General features: G+C 37.0%; 1 protein-coding gene across 3 annotated transcripts in view; it reads right to left on the bottom strand.

Moving 5' to 3' along the window:
- Nucleotides 1-22,186, bottom strand: part of AGK (acylglycerol kinase) — a 101,733-nt gene extending 79,547 nt beyond the window's left edge. The window contains exons 1-2 of one of the 3 annotated variants that reach the window (XM_077147887.1): nt 22,073-22,186; nt 17,456-17,576 (exon numbers count right to left, since the gene is read on the bottom strand). In XM_077147887.1, the coding sequence (XP_077004002.1) occupies nt 17,456-17,556 (101 nt within the window). In that variant the 5' untranslated portion in view covers nt 17,557-17,576; nt 22,073-22,186. The other 2 variants (XM_077147897.1, XM_077147905.1) reach the window with 2 other exon arrangements.
- Between the last annotated feature and the right edge of the window lie 425 nt (nt 22,187-22,611).

Genomic DNA, 22,611 nt, shown 5'->3' with positions numbered 1-22,611 from the left:
AAGGAGAGGCATGGAAAGATCAAAGGTAATGGTGGAGTTATACATAGAAGATAGGACTTAACAAATGAAAATGAATGCTGAATCATTAAATTGATATCTCTTTTAGTCTCCAGTATTTTAGAGCAGCTAGAAGTAAAAACCTAAAATTGAGAAATTATAACCCATGTCAAAGTCTGAAATATGTTCTACAACTAATTGTGGTGCTGTGATTTGAAATTTATAGCTTTTTTGTATATATGTTATTTTTCACAAAAAAGAAGGGGAAAAAGTCAATTATGATGATAAAAAAAATTCAAGCCCTCTAGCTTCCTATATTCTGGGGCAGCTAGAAGGAAAAATATGAGAAGATGGTATGGTAGCCCATGACAAACCTTGGGATCTGTCCTGTAACCACTTGTTGAAGAGTGCTTTGAAAACTATTGCTTTTTTATTTCTTTGCTTTGTATGTATGTTATACTATACAATAAAAAAAAGTTAAAATAAAAACAAAAAGATCAGGACTTCCTGGTGTCATTCAAATCATACATAGCTCTGACAACTACTAATTGTGTGACTTTGGGCAAAGTACTTAATCTTGCTGTACTTCAGCTTCTTCACCTCTATAAGATAATTAATCTCTTACTTATAGTAGATTAATAACCATCTCATAGAGTTGTTAGGAAGATAAAACGAGTTCATAAATATAAAATGTTTAGAACCGTCTGGCACATAGTAAGCAGTGGTTAAGTGTTAGCTATTATCATTTTCATTACTAAGTTCTTAATAAATTTAATGACATTGAACACATCCCTCAGGTAAAGTGATAATCACTTCTTTTTACCTCTTCTAAGCAATTTTTTTTGACCACAGAAATTGAGACATGGGCTCCAATCAATGCTTATCAATGTATAGTAATCAAGATTAATGTTCTTACGTTCAGAGAATTAAAAAATTACAATATCAATGAAAATCTAGGGTACAAGAAGGCCCATGACATTTGCTTTGCAAGCCCAATGCTGAGGATTTAGAAGACTTAAAAATCTTCAGGAGGATTGAGAAAGGCTTCTTGACTAAAAGGGGGAAGAGAGAAATGAGACAAAATGAAGTTTCAGTGACTGAGACATTTCAGAGTTAAGAGGTTATCCCGGAGGTTATTCTTATGCATTATATAGCTACCCCTTTTCAGTTTATGGTGTATTGGAGTAGCTGGAGGGAAGTATCTGAAACTATTGACCTGTATTCCCGTAGCTTTTATTCTTAAAAACAACTGTAGAACTATAAAGTTTGTACTATGTAGACTAGGTGATTATGAAAACCCTGTGTCTGATGCTCCTTTTATCCAGGATATGAACAGATGAGTTAAAAAAGTATGAATAAAAAATAAATAAATAATAGGGGGGGCAAGGGAGGGGAATTGGGTAGATTGAAAAACTGCCAGTCAATGAGAGCGCAGAGTAAGGGGTATGAGATGTAAGAGTTTTTTCTTTTTTCTTTTTATTTCTTTTCATGTAGTGATGCAAATGCTCTAAAAATGATCACAGTGATGAGTACACAACTATGTGATGATATTATGAGCCACTGATTGTATTCTTTAGATGGACTGTATTTGTGTGAAGATATCTCAACAAAAATATTTTTTATTTTTTTTTGTTCTTTCTTTTTGTTTTTATTTCTTAAGTGAAAACATTTTCTTTAAAAAAGATACTATAAACAACTATATGCTAACAAATTAGACAAATAGAAGAAGAAAAAAATCTCCAAGAGGGTACAAGGAATTCTGGCTAAGTTGAGGGGCTAGATGCTCCAAAGAAATGAGTCCTACATCACACACCAAGATGGGAAACAGAACTGGCTCCAGAAGCTCTAAGCCAAAGCAGTACCCGACAACAAGGAGTCAGAATAAGCAGGAAACAAGGCCATTATTAAATGCTGAGCCAATAAAGTTAGTTGAGAAGTTATGCCAAGACTCACTAGCCAAAGTCATGGAGAGAGATGGACAAGGACAGGACCCCCAATAATGAAAGGAAAATCTGAGCTCAATTCAGATAGACAATGGTTCACCCATGGCTTCCTGGTTTTAACTGCTTTATGCTCCACCTCTTTTGTGTTTATGTCACTCTTAAAACTAGTTTTCCAAAATATCTTCTTACATATGGGATCTGAAATAATAAAAGTTTCAGGTATTATTAGACCTTCTGGTAGATCCTTGTCTTCCTTTTCAACCAGCTGCAGTCTTCCCAAATCACCAGCAGCACTTTAACTCCACAATACTGCACACTGTATCAAGTTTACTCACACAGTAACAGCAATTACTAGCATTTAAGGAAACCTTACTATTTGTCAGGCACCACGCTAACACCTTCACAATTATCTCTTTTAATCCTTCAGTGGCCCAATAAGGAAGGTACTACTATTATTCCCATTTTACAGATGAAGAACCTAAGGCTTAGAGAGACCAAGGTCACAGTGCTAGGAAGTGTTAGTTCTTACTTTTATACTACACTGTCTCCTTTCTTATTCTACTTTTTATTAACAGACTCTTTGCTACTACAAGTGTTAGAAATGAGTATAAGACCATGGCAGGTAAACTGCTGATACAATGAACTGAACAATCTGGAATATATTCTCCCCTAGGGAACTCAGAAAGCCTGGTAAGAGCAGTTGAAGAGGAATGAGCAATACTTAAATTCCCTTTACTTTCAGCAAAGAAGGTTATTTCCTCCTCTTCAATTGCTCTTACCAAGTCCTGAGAGCAGTCCCTAGTGCTCCTGTCAATGACTGCAACCTGCTGTGGGGGAAATTATGCAGAGGGAAAAAATAATCACATAGTTTACATTTGAAACTTGGGGGGAGAAAGCAATGAGAAGGGGAAGGGATTTCCAAAGAGACAAAATCTTATAAATATTGAGATGATGAAAAAAAAGAACTGGAAATATTATCTGGCATTGAAACACAAACTAAAGGCAGTAACAGAAAACAGTACAGAAGAAAAGTAATGAAATATGCAATTTTCCTTAAATCTGTAGCAAAATAACTTTTCCATTAAAAAACTATAATTTATAGCTTGCTCTATTAAATATTGTTATTAAAAATCTTAAAATCAACATCAAAATACAACCACTTATTGATCATTGTCATGTGAATCCTGTATCAAGAGACACTATTTTTCCTATTAATGGGAGGGGAAAAAATTAAATACATATAATAAAACGACTTGTTTACTTTGTAAAATAAGAAATGTAAAATATTATGTTCACTAGTCTTAAAAATCAAGAACAAGGAAAGGTAAGCTCTATAAGTATAAAATAAATAATTATATACTTATCTTCTGGAATACTACTCAGCAATAAAAAGGAATGAACTAATAATAAACGCAACATGAATGATTCTCAAACTCATTATACTGAGAGAAAGAAGCCTTATAGGAAGAGTAGATGCTACATGATTCTACTGATATAAAGCACTAGAAAAGAAAACTATTCTTTTGTCTTTATGTCACTCTTAAACTAGTTTTCAAAAAATGTCTTTTTACATATGGGATCTGAAATAATAAAAGGTTCAGGTGTTATTAGACCGTCTGGTAGATAGTTTTTTCCATCTGGTAGGAAAAAACACCAGAACAATGGTTGCCTCAGTAGGGGATGGGGTATGGGGATTGACTGCGAAGGGACATGAGAAAACTTTAGATGATGGTCATGTTCTATATCTTGCTAGGGATTGGGGTTATACAGATGTGTATGTACTGACAAAAGTTAGCAAAAGTACACAAAATTTGTGTATTTCACTGTATGTAAATTTTACACCAAAGGAAAAAAGATACTGTAAATAAAAACTGAATTCTAATTACTGATATGCATGTTCAAATAGCTAGGTGGAAGTACACTGATGTCTATAATTTACTTTGAAATGCATCAAAAAATAAGATTAATTGAGGATGGACAGATGGATAGATATGTGATAAAGCAAATCTAGCAAAATTTAGAATCTAGGTGAATCTAGAATCTAGTAAAATCTAGAATCAACTTTTGCTGTATGTTTGAAATTTTTCACAATAAAGTGTTTGAAAAAATAATATATTCAAAAGATAACCCACAGAATGGGAGAAAATACTTGGAAACAACGTATCTGATAAGGGTTTAAAATACAGAATATAAAAGAACTCCTACAACTCAACAAGATGAACAATGCAATTAAAAAAGGATTGAAAAGACATTTCTCTAAAGATATAAAAATGGCCAATAAGCATATGAAAAGATACCCATCATCATTATCTATTAGGGAAATACAAATCAAAACCACAATGAGATAACACCTCACACCTACCAGAATGGTTATTAAAAAAAAAAAAGAAAAGCATAAGTTCTTGTGAGAATTCAGAGAAACAGGAACCCTTATACACTATTGATAGGAATGCAAAATGGTACAGCAGTAAAAAAAAGGCAGAAAAGGGTGGGTGACAGTGGCTCAGTGGCAGAGTTCTCGCCTACCATGCCCGAGACTTGGGTTCGATTCCCAGTGCCTACCCACGCAAAAGAAAAAAAAAAACGGCAAAATGATATAGCCACTGTTGGCAGGTAGTAGTTCCTCAAAAAATTAAACACAGAATTACAATATAACCAGTCAATCCTCCCTCTAGGTGTATATCAAATGTCAATCAATGGATGAACAGATAAACAAAATGTAGCATATACATACAATGAAAAATTACTCAGGTATAAAAAAGAATGAAGTTCTAATACAGGCCATTACACAGATGAATCTGCAAAACATGTTAAGTGAAATAAGTGAGACACACAGGACAGATATTGTATGATTTTACCTGAAATAACTAAATAGTAAATTCATAGAGACAGAAAGTAATGTACAGGTTTGCAGAGCTGGTAACAGGAAGTTAATGCATAATCGGTGTAGGGTTTCTGTTTGGGGTGACAGGAAAGCTCTGGTAATGGATGGTGATGAAGATAGTACAACAATGTATATGCAATTAATGCCACTGAATTGCATGGTGATGTGATGAAATGGGAAAGTTTATGTTGTATATATGTTTCCACAATTTAAAAGAAAAAGAGCACCTGAAAAGACAATGACAACTAAATATGATACATGATCCTGGACTGAATCTAATAATGGAGGAGTAAAGGCCCAAAGGGCATTATTGAGACATATAAAAAAACTTGAATACAAACTATAAGCTTTATACCAATGTTAAGGTTCTCAAACTTGATAAGTGAACTTAAGATGAATCTCGTTACATAAGTGACTATCCTGTTCTTAGAAAATGTACAAGGAAGTGTTAATATGTTCAAGAAGCATAATGGATGTATCAACCTACTCTCATATGTTTACAAAATAGATAAATAGACATACTGATGACTAGACAGAATGATAAAGCAAATGTGGCAGAATGTTATGACTGGTGGATCCAGGTATGGGGGTTATGTTGGAGTTCTCTATATGGGTTTTGTATCATTTTCACAAGTGTCCTGTAAGTCTAAAATTATTCCAAAATAAAGAGCTTTAAGAAAAAACAATATACTCATCCATATGTTACAAACAGTAAAGGGAGCTAAAAAAAAAAAAAGGAGAAAACAGTAATAAGCAGAAAAAGAGAACAGAGTTGAACAAAAATGCAAAACTATAAAGCTCTAGACCGAGAACAACTACAACACAGAATGAATAATCAAGAACAATGAGAAAAAAAAAAAAAGAACAATCAGAAAGTGGGAGGCTTAGGTTTTGAAATAAATGTGTTAGTCCCTGGGCAATTGGTCAATTTTCACCTTTAATCTATAGTAAATGCTAATAAATGTGTTCTGTCTACTTAATAGAGGAGTTTTACTCCATCTGAACAGTTAAAAATACAAAAGGAACATAACTGGAACATTTATATTAAAGTTATATGAAAGGTTTTTAAAAGGTAATGCATATATAACATATACACACACACACACACACACACATATATATATATATATATATATACAGCAGAACTTACATACTGAAATGAACATTGCCTTTCAAAGTTATTACCTGCAAAGAAAATATATGGGATTTGGAGCATGATTAATGTAAGTCCAAATTCCAATTCTATCAATAAGTATCCAAATCCTCAGGCAAATTACTTAATTTCTCTGAGCCTCAGTTTCCTTATTTGTTATATGCAAATACTATTACTCTCTCACAAGCCTGTTTTTGAGGATTATATGAAACCACATATGTGGAAACAACTAGTCCAGCACCAGGTATAGAATAATTATTTAACATATAAGTTTTTCTTTCATATTATTCTATTTTTGCCATTACTTAGCATAGTCTTGGGACACATTTTTTGAAGTTGCTGGCCAGGTGAAAAAGGGAAAAGTGTTCCAAGTGAAAGGAAGAACACATGCAAAGGCAGAGTGAGGGACAATCAAGACAAAGACAGAATTCTGAGCCGTTTATGCCATTCTAACGAACTGGGTCTTTTTTTCTCTGGCACTGGAAAGTCATTCAGAGGTTTTCATTGGAAGAGATGTCATCAGAGTAAATATTCTGATGGATAAGTGTACTGTGCACTCTAGGGGTACTATTCACATAGAATACCTCAAGAGAAGCAAGATTTGGGCTAGAAAAATATTGTAATTCTAAAATCTATATATCAGAAAACACCACTGCAGCTGTGGTCAACTAAGATGTGTGCAGAATGAGAATGGAATCCCAGGGTGCACCAACATTTAAGACACAAGCACAACAAGACAACTCCCTAAAGGTAACTAAAAAGGCTACAGTCAAAGAGAACCAAATGTGGCAGCCAGATCAAATAAGATAAGGAATGAAGAGTATCCATTTAATTTCACAATTAAGAGGCCACTAGTGACCTTGTCAAGAGCAGGTTCAATCAAATGGTGAGATAGAAACCAAATTTTACTAAGCTTATTCTAAAATGAAAATAGAATCTGCAAGAATGAACTTTGCTTTCAAAAACTGTGTGACTGGAAGAGAAGAGCTGAGATAGTAAATAAATGGAAATATGCAGCTCAGTGAAGACATGTTTAAGATACGCAGGGCTTTGATACATAGCAGGAAAAGAAAACGAGCAGATGAGTTTCAGGATGCAAGTGAAGGAAAGGAGAACCAGCGAGAGGGCGAAAGGATAATCAGTGAGAGGGTAAAAGAATGAGACATATATCAAAGTTGGAGGGATTAGCCTTAGGTTAATCCCATTAAGACAGAAAGAAAGAACATAAATGTATGTTGGGATAATTGCCCAGTATCATTTTCTTTTTGAAAATGGGGTTAAGGTTGTCTGCTAAGAATAAGGATGGTGAAGGTGGAACAGAGAACTGAGAAATTCATAAATATTTCAAATAACTTTTGTGGCAAATGGAAGAGGAACCTGATTAGGGGTTTCTTGTATAATTTTATTCAGCAGGATTCAACAGCCTAGGTTAGTGAATTCAGAAATGGCCAGTCAATAGGGTTCAGATTTTGCCCTATGAGTACTCATACCTTCATTCTCTTGTATGTTTCTTCTTCACAAATAAAATAAGTGTCAAGTACCTATGATGTGCTGGCAAGTACCTATGATGTGCTGGGCCTTGGGGAAACAACACTGAACAAGACAAACAGGGCCCTTGACATTAAAGACATATGCTATAAGAGACAAACAGAACAAAAAATTACAGAAGTTCATAGTATTATGGATAAAATGTAGAAAGACTGCCTAACCTAGAGTGGAGAGGACAGAGAAGACTTTCTCGAAAAAACAACATGTGAGACCTGAAGAAACGTTAGTTGTTGGGGGAAGAAGAGAGAGAGGGTGCCAGGAGAGAGTGACATGAAAAAACCTCCAAGGAACCCTGAAAAAGAAAGATATGTCACTCTGGAAGACCTGAAAGTTCCATACGTTAAAGTGTAGAATGAGGCAAGACCAGACAAGTTAAGGAGAGCTGATAAGAATTTTGGGCTTGACTTTAAAAGCAGTAGAAAGTCAATAACCAAATTGGCACTTAGAAAAGATCACTCTGGCAACTGTGTGCCAGATTAGAGAGGAGTAAAAGCAGAAGGAGACCAGTTAGGAAGCTAATAATAAGAATCCAGGCAAGAGATAATCACTGTATAGACAAAGGTAGTGATAGTGAGAACAAACAAGAGAAAATGAACGACTTAAGAGATATGGAAGCAGCAAAATAGCTTGGACTATGTAACCTGGATATAGGGAGTGAGGAGGAGGAAGGGAAGATGATGTTTAAATATCTAGCTTGGGACATTAGGTGGATCCTAAATGGTACCAATTACTGACAAGGAACAGGTTTGGCAGCAAAGCTTTTAATTTTATTTTTAGTCTGCTGAATTTAAGGCACCTGTGAAGCATTCAAGTAGCCAAGGGAAGCAGTTGAATGTATATAGCGGTCTGGAGCCGAGAGTATTCCGTTGTGAAAATATAAACCTTGGATCTATCAACATATAACTGGTAGATGAAGCCATTGCGAGTGGAGGAGATCACGAAGAGAGAGGGCATAGAGTGACAAGAGGACCTAAGGCAGAGTCTATACACATACTCTAATGTCTGAGTAGAAGGGAGCAGTAAAAGATAAGGGAAGAGAAGCACAGCTAGAGATAAAAAAGGAAAAACAGGAATTTAAGAATCAGAAGCCAAGGAAAGAAAGTGCTTCAAAGAGACTCAACTGTATCTAAAGCTTGAGCAGTCAAGAAGAATGAGGAATAAAATGGTGAGAATAACTGTAATGCAGATCGGACAGGATGTGGCATCACTATAAAGTGGGGAAGCAGAGACAACTTTTTCAAAAAGTTTGGCTGTGAAGAGGTGGAAACGAGAGATTAAAAAGGCCAAGTACAACATGTGAAAAATGGAGCTGAGTATGTGAATTGTTGGATCAAAGACTCTGATATGAAGAAAGTAAAGAAGCAGGGAAGAGTGCTAGAAAGGGAAGAAAATGTTGGGGTCAAGAGATGAGAAGTCTTAACATTCACGAACAGGAGTAAGAGAATAAGAAAACTGGAATATAAAAGGTTGTAGTTTGAACGAGGATACCAATGTGCCTTATTTTAGAAGTGAAAGAGGTAAGTGACAAGAAGGTTCAGCACTCAGTCAATGAGAGTGAGATGAGTTGAAAGAGGGTGGAGTAATAGTGAAAATTCCTGGAATAGATGAAGTCAAGGATAGGGTGTTAGATACGTAATACATGTGGGCACTGAGGGCAACAACAGAACTTGGAGAAAAAAAGACACTGATAAGCTAGTCGCCAAAGACTAAGCTAAGATTAAAAAAAAACAAAAACTGGAAGATTTATGGTATTATGATATAGCCAGATATTCTGAGCCTCAAAGGAGAAGAGATTTTATAATGAATCGAAGAATAATAGAAAAGGTACTGGGGAGCTAGGAAAATGCCAATCTCACCTCACAGCCCATTTGAAAGGGCAGGGAAGCTTCTACCCAAGAAGACTTAAGCATAAAATTTTCCGTGGGGAAAAAAATAGGTTGTGTAAAAGAAAAGGTTGGCAATATAAAGATTTGGAAAAGAAAAAAAAAAAAAGGCTAAATAGTACCAGAACACCCAGGAGAAAAGTTTGAGAAAAATAGCAATAGGACAATAATAGTTTACATTTGGGGCAGTAAGAGTGAATGCCAAGGTGGAAACCAACCAAAATTTAGTCTCCACAATCCTACCAAACTTCTGGTTAAAGCTGTTTCAGATGAAGCTGTCACAGTACTCACTTAGTGATGGAGACCTGATGACCTTAAAGAGCCTTTTTTAAAGTCTCAAGAGTACATTGACAAGAAATTTTATGGTACATCTAAAGACATCCTGAACTGAGGCAAGGTTAATGCCTCAAATCTTCCCTCAGTGGTAGAAACAGTATTAATCCTCAATGACTGGGAGATTGTTCCTGATTGAGCTAGCCCATGACCTAGATTGGGTGATCCTGCAAAAGAAAAGAAGTTTCTACTTCCATAGGAGTATGAGCCTTTCTTTGAGGACTCAAGTGCAGTTAGAAAAGGGAGAAGTTAACATCATATGCCTCATATTCCATTTATTAAAACATTTATTCTGCCCTTTTAAAATATATTACAGATTTTATGCTTCTAGGATCTGCTCTTTTATTTAGAGGTTAGCCAATGAAATGTGAGCACTTAGCCTTGAGAATACTTAGAAAGAAGAGGAAAAAGATCTGTGTTCCCCTACAGCTGCAGAAAAGCAGACATCATTCTGTATCATAAAGTTATTTCTAACACTGATGAATTCAGAACATTCACAAAAGTATCAGTATGAATTTTCTTTCCAGTGTGGATATTTACACTAAAAGTATCACAGTTCTGTTTTCTATTTGACAAACAGTCATTTAAGATATCTGAATTTCAAAGTGTTGTTATGTACTTAAGATGCAGCCCTTAGATTAAATGAATTGAAGGGCCAAGATGGCTGCTTAGCGAGGTATGGGATTTAGTTCGACCTCCAGAACAGCTAATAAATAGCCAGAAACAGTACATGACAACTGTTGGGGCCACGTCAGTGACTGGACACACAGCATACTCCAGTCTGGACCAACCGGACCGGCTGCAAGCCCCGCCAGAACCATGAGTCCCCCAAGCCATGGCAGCTGGCACTCCTCCCCCACAGGCTGCTTCCCAGAGTTTACCAGCAACAGGGGCTAAGTGCAACAAAACTCCAATTGTGGAATTAATTAACAAATTCTGACTACTAAAAATAGGCCCCCAGCTCAGCTGAACCTCCAGTAAAAATGGAGGTCGCTAGTTTTTGCCCCTGGGCACAGGGGGCAGAGCTGACAGAAAAAGAAAAAAAAAAAAAAAAACAGGTTTTTTTTGGATTTGAAAAGGTCGGGGCCCTGAAGGAAAGGAGGGACAACATAGGACCTGGAGATACACAGAGCAATGTATGAACTTAAGCTCTTGATTGGCAAACCCGAAGAACGGGGTCCTGCTCTAAAAAGGATTTTTCTCTTTTATTTTGGGGGCTGTATTTCTAAGGCTTCGCTGCTCTTTGGACACAGCTGCAAGGCTTCTCGGGCTCCCCTGCCCCAGGCATAGGCAGAATTAAGCTTGTTTGAGTGTTTGTCTGGAGCCTGTGCCTTCCCCAGGAGAGGGGTGGGGCCCAGCTCAGGTGGAATCCCTCCCTCAAGGAGTTCAGACCCCAGGATCTGGAAAAGTCAAGGATTAAAACCAAACTACAATCTCTCCTCTGTCTCTACCACGCCCCCAGCAGGGAGAGTATGCTGAAGTTAAAGGTACCACATTACCTTACGCTGGTGGGACCTGCTGGAGAGCCCAGAGGCTTCATAGGAAAGCCTTTCAATCTGCTGGGTCTCACCTTCAGGGAAAACTGACATAGGTGACTCTTTCCTCCTGACAGGAGGCTAGTTTGGTCTGGGAAAATCTGGCTGGGGCTGTAATACCTAAGTAGACCCTCCTAAGGGAGTAAAAGAAGTCATATCATACAAGTAGGGCAAAGAACAAGAAAATAAGAACTGAAATATTCTGATCTGTTAAACAAAAACTAAGCTAGAGGTCCAGAATAAGCTGAACTGAATGTCAAAGAACAGACAGACAACAAAGTCATCCAGCAAGAATATTCTAGGTAAAAAAAAGTGAAAACAATCTCCAGAATAAACTAAGGTAATTAAATGCCTAGATGCCAGCAAAAAATAACAAATCATACTAGGAAAATTGAAGATATGGCCCAGTCAAAGGAACAAACCAAAAATTCAAATAAGATACAGGAGTTGAAACAATTAATTCAGAATGTACGAACAGACATGGAAAACTTCATCAAAGATCAAATCAGTGAATTGAAGGAGGATATAAAGAAGGCAAGGAATGAAAAAAAGAAGAAATTGAAAGTCTGAAAAAACAAATCACAGAACTTATGGGAATGAAAGGCACAGTAGAAGAGATAAAAAAAACAATGGAAATATACAATGTCAGATTTCAAGAGGCAGAAGATAGGATTAGTGAACTGGAGGACGGAATCTGAACTCCAACAAGCAAAAGAAAATATAGGGAAAAGAACTGAAAAATATGAGCAGGGACTCAGGGAACTGAATGACAACATGAAGGGCAGAAATATGTGTGTTGTGGGTGTCCCAGAAGGAGAAGAGAAGGGAAAAGGAGGAGAAAAACTAATGCAGGAAATTATCACTGAAAATTTCCCAACTCTCATGAAAGACTTAAAATTACAAATTCAAGAAGTGCAGCGTACCCCAAAGAGAATATATCCAAATAGACGTATTCCAAGACACTTATTAATCAGAATGTCAGATGTCAAAGAAAAAGAGAGAATCTTGAAAGCAGCAAGAGAAAAGCAATCCATCACATACAAGGGAAGCCCATTAAGACTATACATACATTTCTTAGCAGAAACCATGGAGGTGAGAAGACAGTGGGATGATATATTTAAATTACTAAAAGAGAAAAACTGCCAGCCAAGAATTCTAAATCCAGTAAAACTGTCCTTCAAAAATGAGGGAGAAATTAAAACATTTTTAGACTAAAAAAATCACTGAGAGAATTTGTGACCAAGAGACCAGCTCTGCAAGAAATACTAAAGGGAGCACTAGAGACAGATAGAAAAAGACAGGAGAGAGAGGTGTGGAGAAGAGTGCAGAAATGAAAACTATCAGTAAAGATAAAAAGAAGGAAAATTAGATATGACATATAAAATCCAAAAGGAAAAATGGTAGAAGAAAGTACTGCACGTACAGTAATAACACTAAATGTTAATGGATTAAACTCCCCAATCAAAACACACAGACTGGCAGAATGGATTAAAAAACGGGACCCATCTATACGCTGTCTACAGGAAAGGCATCTTAGACCCAAGGATAAACACAGGTTGAAAGAGAAAGGTTGGGAAAAAATATTTCATGCAAATTGCAATCAGAAAAGAACAGGAGTAGCTATACTAATATCCAACAAATTAGACTTCATATGTAAAACAATTTAAAGAGTCAAAGAAGGACACTATGTATTAATAAAAGGAACAATTCAACAAGAAGACATAACAATCATAAATTTTTATGCACCGAACAGAACGCTCCAAAATACATGAGGCAAACACTGAAAACACTGAAAAGAGAAATGGACACATGTACCATAATAGTTGGAGACTTCAATTCCCCACTCTCATCAATGGACAGAACATCTAGAAAGAGGATCAATAAAGAAACAGAGAATTTGAATAATGCAATAAATGAGCTAGACTTAACAGACATTTATGGAACATTACACCCCACAACAGCAGAATACACCTTTTTCTCAAGCGCTCATGGATCATTCTCAAGAAGAGACCATATGCCAAGTCACAAAGCAAGTCACAATAAATTTTAAAAGTCTGAAATCATACAAAACACTTTCTCAGATCATAAAAGAATTAAGTTGGAAATCACTAATAGGCAGAGCACCAGAAAATTCACAAATATATGGAGGCTCAACAACACACTCTTAAACAACCAGTGGGTCAAGGAAGAAATTACAAGAGAAATCAGTAAATATCTTGAGGCAAATGAAAATGAAAACACAACATATCAAAATTTATGGGATGCAGCAAAGGCAGTGCTAAGAGGGAAATTTATTGCCCTAAATGCCTATATCAAAAAAGAAGAAAGATCAAAAATTGAGGAATAACTGTCCACATGGAAGAACCAGAGAAAGAACAGCAAACTAACCCCAAAGCAAGTAAAAGGAAAGAAACAATGAACATTAGAGCAGAAATAAATGAAACTGAGAATATGAAAACAATCGAGAAAATCAACAAAACCACAAGTTGGTTCTATGAGAAAATCAGTAAGATTGATGGACCCTTAGCAAGGCTGACAAAAAGAAGAAGAGAAACGATGCAAATAAATAAAATTAGAAACGGAAGAGGAGACATAATCACTGACCCTACAGAAATAAAGGAAGTAATGAGAGAATACTATGAACAACTTTATGCTAATAAACTTGACAATGTAGATGAAATGAACAACTTCCTAGAAAGGCATGAACAACAAACTGACTCGAGAAGAAATAGACGACCTCAACAAAGCAATCACAAGTAAAGAAATTGAATCAGTCATTAAGAAGCTCCCCAAAAAGAAAAGTCCAAGACCTGATGGCTTCACATGTGAATTCTATCAAACATTCAAGAATTAGTACCAATCCTGCTCAAACTCTTCAAAAAAATTGAAAAGGAGGGAAAGCTACCTGACTCATTCTACAAAGCCAACATCACCCTCATACCAAAGCCAGACAAAGATATCACAAAAAAGAAAACTACAGACCAATCTTTAATGAATATAGATGCAAAAATCCTTAACAAAATTCTTGCAAATTGAATCCAGCAGCATATTAAAAGAATTATACACCATGACAAAGTAGGATTCACCCCAGGTATGCAAGGCTGGTTCAACATAAGAAAATCAATTAATGTAACACACCATATCAACAAATCAAAGCAGAAAAACCACATGATCATCTCGATTGATGCAGAAAAGGCATGTGACAAAATTCAACCTCCTTTCCTGTTGAAAACACTTGAAAGGATAGGAACAGAAGGGAACTTTCTCAACATGATAAAGGGAATATATGAAAAACCCACTGCTAACATCATCCTCAATGGAGAAAAACTGAAAACTTTCCCCTAAAATCAGGAACAAGATTTTAGGACATAGGATGTCCACTATCACCACTGTTATTCAGCATTGTGGTTGGAAGTTCTAGCCAGAGCAATTAGACAAGAGAAACAAATACAAGGCATCAAAATTGGAAGAGAAGAAGTAAAACTCTCACTGTTCGCAGATGATATGATACTATATGGTGAAAACCCCAAAAAACCCACAGCAAAACTACTAGAGCTAATGAGTACAGCAAAGTGGCAGGTTACAAGATCAACACTTAAATATCTGTAGTATTTCTATACACTAGAAATGAACAATCTGAGGGGGAAATCATGAAAAAAAATTCCACTTCCAATTGCAACCAAAAGAATAAAATATTTAGGAGTAAATTTAACTGAAGAGACAAAAGGCCTATACAGAGAAACCTGTAAGAAGTTGTTAAAAGAAATCACAGAAGACCTAAATAAATGGAAGGGCATACCGTGTTCATGGACTGGAAGACTAAATATAGTTAAGATGTCAATTCTACCTAAATTGATTTACAGATTCAATGCAATACCAATTAAAATCTCAAAAACTTACTTTTCAGAAATAGATAAACAATAACCAAATTTATCTGGAAAAGCAGGGTGCCCCAAATAGTTAAAAGTATCCTGAGAAAGAAAAATGAAGTCAGAGGCCTCACACTACCTGACTTTAAGGCGTGTTACGAAGCTACAGTGGTCAAAACAGCATGGTACTGGCATAAAGATAGATATACTGACCAATGGAATTGAACGGAGTGTTCAGATGTAGACCTTCTCGTCTATGGACAATTGATCTTTAATAAGGCAGTCAAGCCAACTCACCTGGGACAGAACAGTCTCCTCAATAAATGGTGCCTAGAGAACCTAGATATCCACATGCAAAAGAATGAAAGAGGATCCATATCTCACACCATACACAAAAATTAACTCAAAATGGATCAAAGACCTAAACATCAGCTCTAAAACCATAACTCTGTTAGAAGAAAATGTAGGGAAATATCCTATAAATCTTATAATAGGAGGCAGTTTCCTATTTGGCTTATACCCAAAGCACTAGCATTGAAGAAAAAAAGAAATAAATGGGAACTCCTCAAAATTAAACACTTTGTGCATCAAAGAACTTCATCAAGATAGTAAAAAGACTGCCTACACAATGGGAGAAAATATTTGGAAACAATATATCAGATAAAGGTCTAATATCCAGAATATATATTGTTCAACTCAACAACAAAAAGATAGACAACCCAATTACAAAATGGGCAAAAGACTTGAACAGACACTTCTCAGAAGAGGAAATACAAATGGCCAAAAGGCACATGAAAAGATGCTCAACTTCCCTGGCTAGTAGGGAAATGCAAACCAAAACCACAATGAGATATCATCTCACACCCACCAGAATGGCCATTATCAATAAAACAGAAAATGACAAGTGCTGGAGAGGATGTGGAGAAGGAGGCACACTTATCCACCGTTGGTGGGAATGTCAAATGGTACAACTGCTGTGGAAGGCAGTTTGGCAGTTCTTCAGGAAGCTAAGTATAGAATTGCCATATGACCTGGCAATATTATTACTAGGTACTAGGTATCTACTCAGAGGACATGAGGGGAAAGACACAAATAGACATTTGCACACCAATGTTTACAGCACCACCATTTATAATTATTATTATTTGAGATGGAAACAGCCCAAATGTTCATCAACAGACGAGTGGCTAAACAAGCTGTGGTATATACATATGATGGAATATTATGCAGCTCTAAGACAGAATAAAGTTATGAAGTATGTAACAACATGCATGGACCTTAAGGACATTATGCTGAGTGAGATTAGCCAGAAACAAAAGGCAAATACTGTATGGTCTCCTGATATGAACTAACATTAATGAATGAACTTGGATAATTTCAGTTAAGAACAGAGGTCATCAGGATACTGGGTAATTGGAACTGAAGAGCTACAGATTGTGCGATGGGACTGATCATAAAAATTCAGAAATGGATAACAATACTACCTAACTGTAATACAATAATGTTCGAACACTGAAAAAAAAAAAAAGATGCAGCCCTTAATCCTGCAATTTGGGTGGGTCAGTGGGAGAATGCTCGTCATACATGCGGGAGACCCGGGTTTGATTCCCAGACCAAGTACCCCCCACCCCCCAAAAAAATACTGCAATTTAATTGGCTGCCTAAATAATTAAAATCATTTTTAGATAAAGCTTCTCTGTTTATTTAACAGACAAATTAAACTAGAAGAGGAGCTCTGGCATTTTTTTCTCCCTCCATGCCTAAAAGCTAAGAAAGCCCAAAATTCTGTTGAATTCCTTATTCAAATAAAGGGGTTGAAAAGTCTTTGTTTCATTTAAATTAACTAGGTAATGTAACAGATGAAGAAAGATGGAGGGGTTAAGAGTAAACAGATTCAGTAAGTGGAGTGATGGCAGATCAAAAGGACTTAGTAAGAAACTGAAGTCATAAAATCCCACAGGAACACATGAGTTCCAATCTCTACTAACTACTAACTTGATAAGTGAGTTTTCTCTCCCTGGGCTGGGCCTCCATTTCTTCAACTAGAAATAAAATGGAGACAAATAGCCTCCCTTCCAGTCTCACTTCTGTAATTAATATCCACTGAAGTATGAGTGTTAGTGGTTCCATATAGTTTCAAGTATACAAAACTGTCTACAAGATTTGATTTTGTTCTTAATAACACATATTAATCTTTATCATAATGTTTTCTAGACATAAACACAGCTGAACACAATTTTAACTTCAGCCCTTTTAGGCTGTTTTGTTGCTGGGGGTGAAGATGGGGTCAAAGGGCTGCTAGATCTTTACCAGTGTTTTCCATAGAGCCAATGACCTCCCCATGTCAGCAGGCAGATTCCAGCTGTAGTTTTCTTCCAATGATTTCGAAGAGTTTTAAAGAACACAGTCATCTTCTCCTAGGGATTTGATGCTAAGTAAAGCCAGAGAAAGAAAAAATAAAAATTATCCAAGGTAATCATATAGAGTCCCTATTAAGCCTTCCTCCATTCTTTCATCTTCTCTGAAGTCTTTCCTTCCTTAACTCCTTTTCTTTCTTACCACTTCTCTCTGGCCTCTTCTCATCTTCTTACTTGTCTCATCATGATCATACTCTTACCCATCCACCCAAACACTCACCTTCCTTCCTCCTTCTTTGTCTGCCCTCCTCCCTTTCTTCCTTCCCTTATTTCTACTTAAACATTTTCCCTTCTTTCTCCAGCTACTTTTTGCTCATTGTAATAGGAGAAAGGAGAGCAAAGGAAGGCAAATCCAGCATACCTGTTTTTAATTTCTTTTTACAATTTCACTATACCACTCTTAAGAATGTTCGTCCATTATATAAAGGGCCCAATATCTAATATAGTAACATAAAGGTCTTATTCAAAATTAGAAGAAAACACGAGGCCCCAGTAGGAAAATTAGCAGAGGACATACAAAGAAAATTCAAGGGAGAAGAAATGTATGTGGCTATGTAAAAATGTTCAATGTCCAGAATAATCAATAGCATGAAAATTAAAATGAACTTTCACTATTCACCTATAAAACTAATGCTTTTCTCAAATGATCATATTCTTCAATAACAAGATAAAATGAGACAGACACATCACACACTCCTGTAAGGAAGTAATTTAGCATACATTTTCTAAAAAGCAAAGTGACAAAGTATATCTTTGTCTTGTTTTCTTCATGGCACTTATCATGTGATGAATCCTATATTTATTTGCTGATTTACCCCACTGGAATGTAAATTCCATGAAAGTCAGGACTTTGTTGGGGTCACTGCTGTATCGCCAGAGCCTAAAATAAGATCTGGCACACAACAGGCATTCAGTAAACAGTTGTTGAATGAATAAGCTATGTAGCCATAGGATGTTGCCACTAAAAATTTTCACTGATGTGGAAAGTACTCAATATGTTAAGTGAAATTAGCAGGATGAAAAATCCATATAAAATTAGTATTATCCTAATTATATTCAAACATGAACACAAATGGGAAAAGTACCAATATAAATAGACAAAAAATTAAAAAGTAACTCCCTCTTGGTTGTGGGATGATGGGTGATTTTTATTTTCTTTTTAAAATTGCAACACAGCTTCTAAATTATTTTCTAAACACATAAAAGTTTAAGCAAAAATTTTTTAAGTCTGTGTGTGAGTGTGGTAAATAGGCCAAGATGAAAAAGCTGCTTCCACAGAAGATTCTAATCTTAACAGAAGCCACAGAGGCCAGTGCCAAGCCCACCCTATGGTGAATCTGGCACACAATTCAAGCTTTTGTATAAAGGATTCCAAAGATACATCTCAGAGTCTCAAACAGCTCCTATCCACATGGCTCTAAATCACTCTCTTCGTTCAATAGAGCTTTAATAAGTGCCTGTGTGCCAGACTGTGCTGAGTGCCAGAGCAGGGAGTAGGTCTATTCATAACTGCTCACAATTGTAAAAGCCACAATTACAATACAGTGGGATGGATGTTGAGGGGTGAGCACGAATCCCTACGAGATTCTACAAGAACGAACCTAACCTAAACGAGAGTGGAGTGGGGGGAACGCATGGTCAGGGAGTCATTTTTAAACTAAATCTTGAAGGATAAGTAAGAGTTCCCAAAGTAAAGAAGGAGCTAAAGAGCCTGACACATACAAAGACATAAAACATAACAGGATGTGTTCAGGAAGTAGTTAAGAATGGATAAAATGCTGGTTAAATGTGGAAGACTATCTAGAACAGATATACTAGATATTAGAATAGGGACTCTCAAACTTTAGCACAGAACTTGTTAAAATGAAGAGAACCTATTAAAAATTCAGATTCTATGAGCTGAGACTCAGCATCAAGGGACTTAGAAAAACCCTAGATTGAGCTGAGAGTCAGCATCAAGGGATTGAGAAAACCTTCTCAACCAAAAGGGGGAAGAGTGAAATGAGAGAAAGTGTCAATGGCTGAGAGATTCCAGAGTCAAGAGGTTATCCTGGAGGTTATTCTTACACATTAAGTAGATATCACCTTGTTATTCAAGATGTAATGGAGAGGATGGAGGAAACTGTCTGAAAATGTAGAGCTGTGTTCCAGTAGCCATGTTTCTTGAAGATGATTGCATAATGATTAGCTTTCACAATGTGACTATGTGATTGTGAAAACCTTGTGTCTGATGCTCCTTTTATCTACCTCATCAACAGATGAGTAGAACATATGGAATAAAAATAAATAACAGGGGGAACAAATGTTAAAATAAATTTAGATTGAAATGCTAGTGATCAATGAAAGGGAGGGGTAAGGAACACGGTATGTATGAATTTTTTTCTGTTTTCTTTTTATTCCTTTTTCTTAATAGATGCAAATGTTCTAAGAAATGATCATAATGATGAATATGCAACTATGTGATGATATTGTGAATTACTGATTATATATGTAGAACGGAATGCTCAAAATAGGAATGTTTACATTTGCTTGGTGTTTTTTGGTATTTAAAAAAATAAAATAAAATAATTTTTTAAAAATTCAGATTCTAGGCCATTACTCTGCTAAGATTATGATTTACTCTGGAATTGGGCTTAGTCATCTACTTTTTTTTTTTTTTTTTTTTTTTTTTTGCATAGGCAGGCACCAGGAATCAAACCCGGGTCTCCAGGAGAACACTGCCTGCTGAGCCACGATGGCCCGCCCAATCATCTTCATTTTTAACAAGTACTCCCATTATTTTAATGGAAGTCAACAAGCACACCACACTGAGAAACAGTGCTTTTTAGATAAAGGGTAGGGGTGGGGGTAGAGGGGAGGGAATGAAGAAAGTCCTTGAATCATTATGAAAAACTTTGGAAATTACATTGAAGATGACCAAAAAAAAATTTTTTTGAAGAGATTTAAGCAAGTGAGTGATATGATCGTATTCAGACAGTAGAAAGATCATTTAGTTTGGAAAACGGACTAGAGGAAGCTGAGGTTAAAAGCTAAAGAGAAATATTCATTGATAGAAAAAAAAGCTAATGGAGTGTTATTGACGTAATCTCTAGGTACATGAATAAAGGAAGAGCCAATGCAGATAGGGAGAATGGATTTGGGATTTTTTTAGAAAACAGAATATGATAACACTTGCAAGAGGTGAGAGAGGAGGAAGGAAAACAGGTTTTGTGCTTGGCAACAGGTTGGATAATGACTGCAATTATTTAGACTTGGAATGTTGAGTTTGGAAATCAAGTGTATGTGGTTTAGGAGATGCTAAATTTGAGATACCGGTAGGGGCAGCCAAGTAGAACTGTCTAGGGGATGTCTGAATTTAGCATTTTGAGGCTAGGAGAAATTATCTGGATGAAGACATAGATTTAGAATTCATAGCTGTAAAGGAGGTCAACTTTTGGGTACAGATAAAGTGAGGGTAGAGACTGAGCAGAAGGCCAGTAAGTTAGAGGACAGTAAGTCAATAAAAGTCAGTTTAATAACCACACCTGACCCAGTGGAACTCCCTTTATCTAATATATGAATGATTTATGTATTACTAAAAAATGTAGAAATATCCACGCTACGTAGCATTAGTTCAAGAGTCCTCACTTATTGGTGGTGAGTATGGGTAAGTCATTTAACCTTAATCTCTATTTTTTAATTAGTAAAATAAGGATACCACCACCTACTCTGATTACCTAGTTTGGCCATAGCTGTAAACGTACTTAGTAAATTTTTCTAGCACGTAAATCGTCATGATAAAATTAACTAACGATGTATATTCCTTCTAAATAACTAACAGAATACTAAATCCCCAATCTCAGTAAGTCTAATTTTTTATGTTCAAATTAACATCTCACTGGAAAAGCAGTTCATTTTGTCAAAAAAAAACTTTCAAATTCTAATTGTACTCTATCCCCCAGACCTGTAGATGGTTATTTTCTCACTTGACAGTAAGCGCCTCAAGGGCAGATTCTGTCTATCCACCTGTGCCCAGTACCAGTACCAAGTAAAGAGCCTAGAATGAATGAACCAATCGACTATTCACCTCATCTTACAAATAAGTACGCCAAAACCTAACAAGATAGCGATAAATTTGGGGGGGGGGGGGTGTCACACAGGGCTGGGACTCGAACCCAGGATATCTGACTCGAGCAGCGAAAACTGTGGTCTCCGAGACAACGACCACCCGATCAGTGCGAAGCTGAAGCTCTTTCCTTGCCTCACTCCTTCTCCCCGGTCCCGCTTACCCAACCCTCCCTCCCTCTCTCCCTCCCTCTCTCCCTCCCTTCCTCCAGCCTTGCTGCCGCCAGCATCCGCGGCCGGGTCTCCAAGGCCTGGGTCCTGATACCGTGGACACTTCGACGTGGGTCCCGGCGGCTCCCTGCGTAGCTCGGCTCCTGCGACTCCGCCCCACATCCCGAAACCCTCCACTAGCTTTTCATCCGAGCGCCCACGGTTCGGTTCCCCGCCCTAGCGCGGCCGCACTTACCACGGCGGGTCCCGCTCACGGCCCTGCCTTTCCTGTGTCCTCTCTCCAGATTCCCCGCCTCCTTCAAGGGAAACAGCTGCCACCGCCCTCAGGTTCCGCCGCGAGGCTGCGCGCGCTGCCCGGGCCAGGGGCTGAGGCAAGATCCCGGAACTGACGCGACAGGCCGAGTGGGGTTAGCGGGGGCCATCCTGGCGTTGGTGCTGTACAACACCATCCTTGAGGCTGCGTGCATTTTTCATTCATTCATTCATTCATTCATTCATCCATTCGCGCACAATATTTTATTGAAAGCCTACCATGTCAAACACCGTTAAGAACTTGAACTAAATGGAAAAATAGATAAACTAAATGAACAAGGTGATTTCAGATGGTGATGAGTGCCATGAAGAAAATGAAACAGAATGAGATAAAGGGAGTGGGGTGGAGGAGAGCTATTTTAAATTAGCCAGTCTAAGGAAGACCTCTCGAAGTGGCCATTTATCTGAGACCTAAATGGCAAGAAAGAGCAGTTTAAGCCAAGGTAACAAACATCAAGAGGA

This window comes from Tamandua tetradactyla, chromosome 1 (assembly GCF_023851605.1).
Source record: "Tamandua tetradactyla isolate mTamTet1 chromosome 1, mTamTet1.pri, whole genome shotgun sequence".
Taxonomy (NCBI): domain Eukaryota; kingdom Metazoa; phylum Chordata; class Mammalia; order Pilosa; family Myrmecophagidae; genus Tamandua; species Tamandua tetradactyla.
Note: the sequence above shows the minus strand (reverse complement) of the source record. Positions and strands in the feature narration are given on the sequence as shown.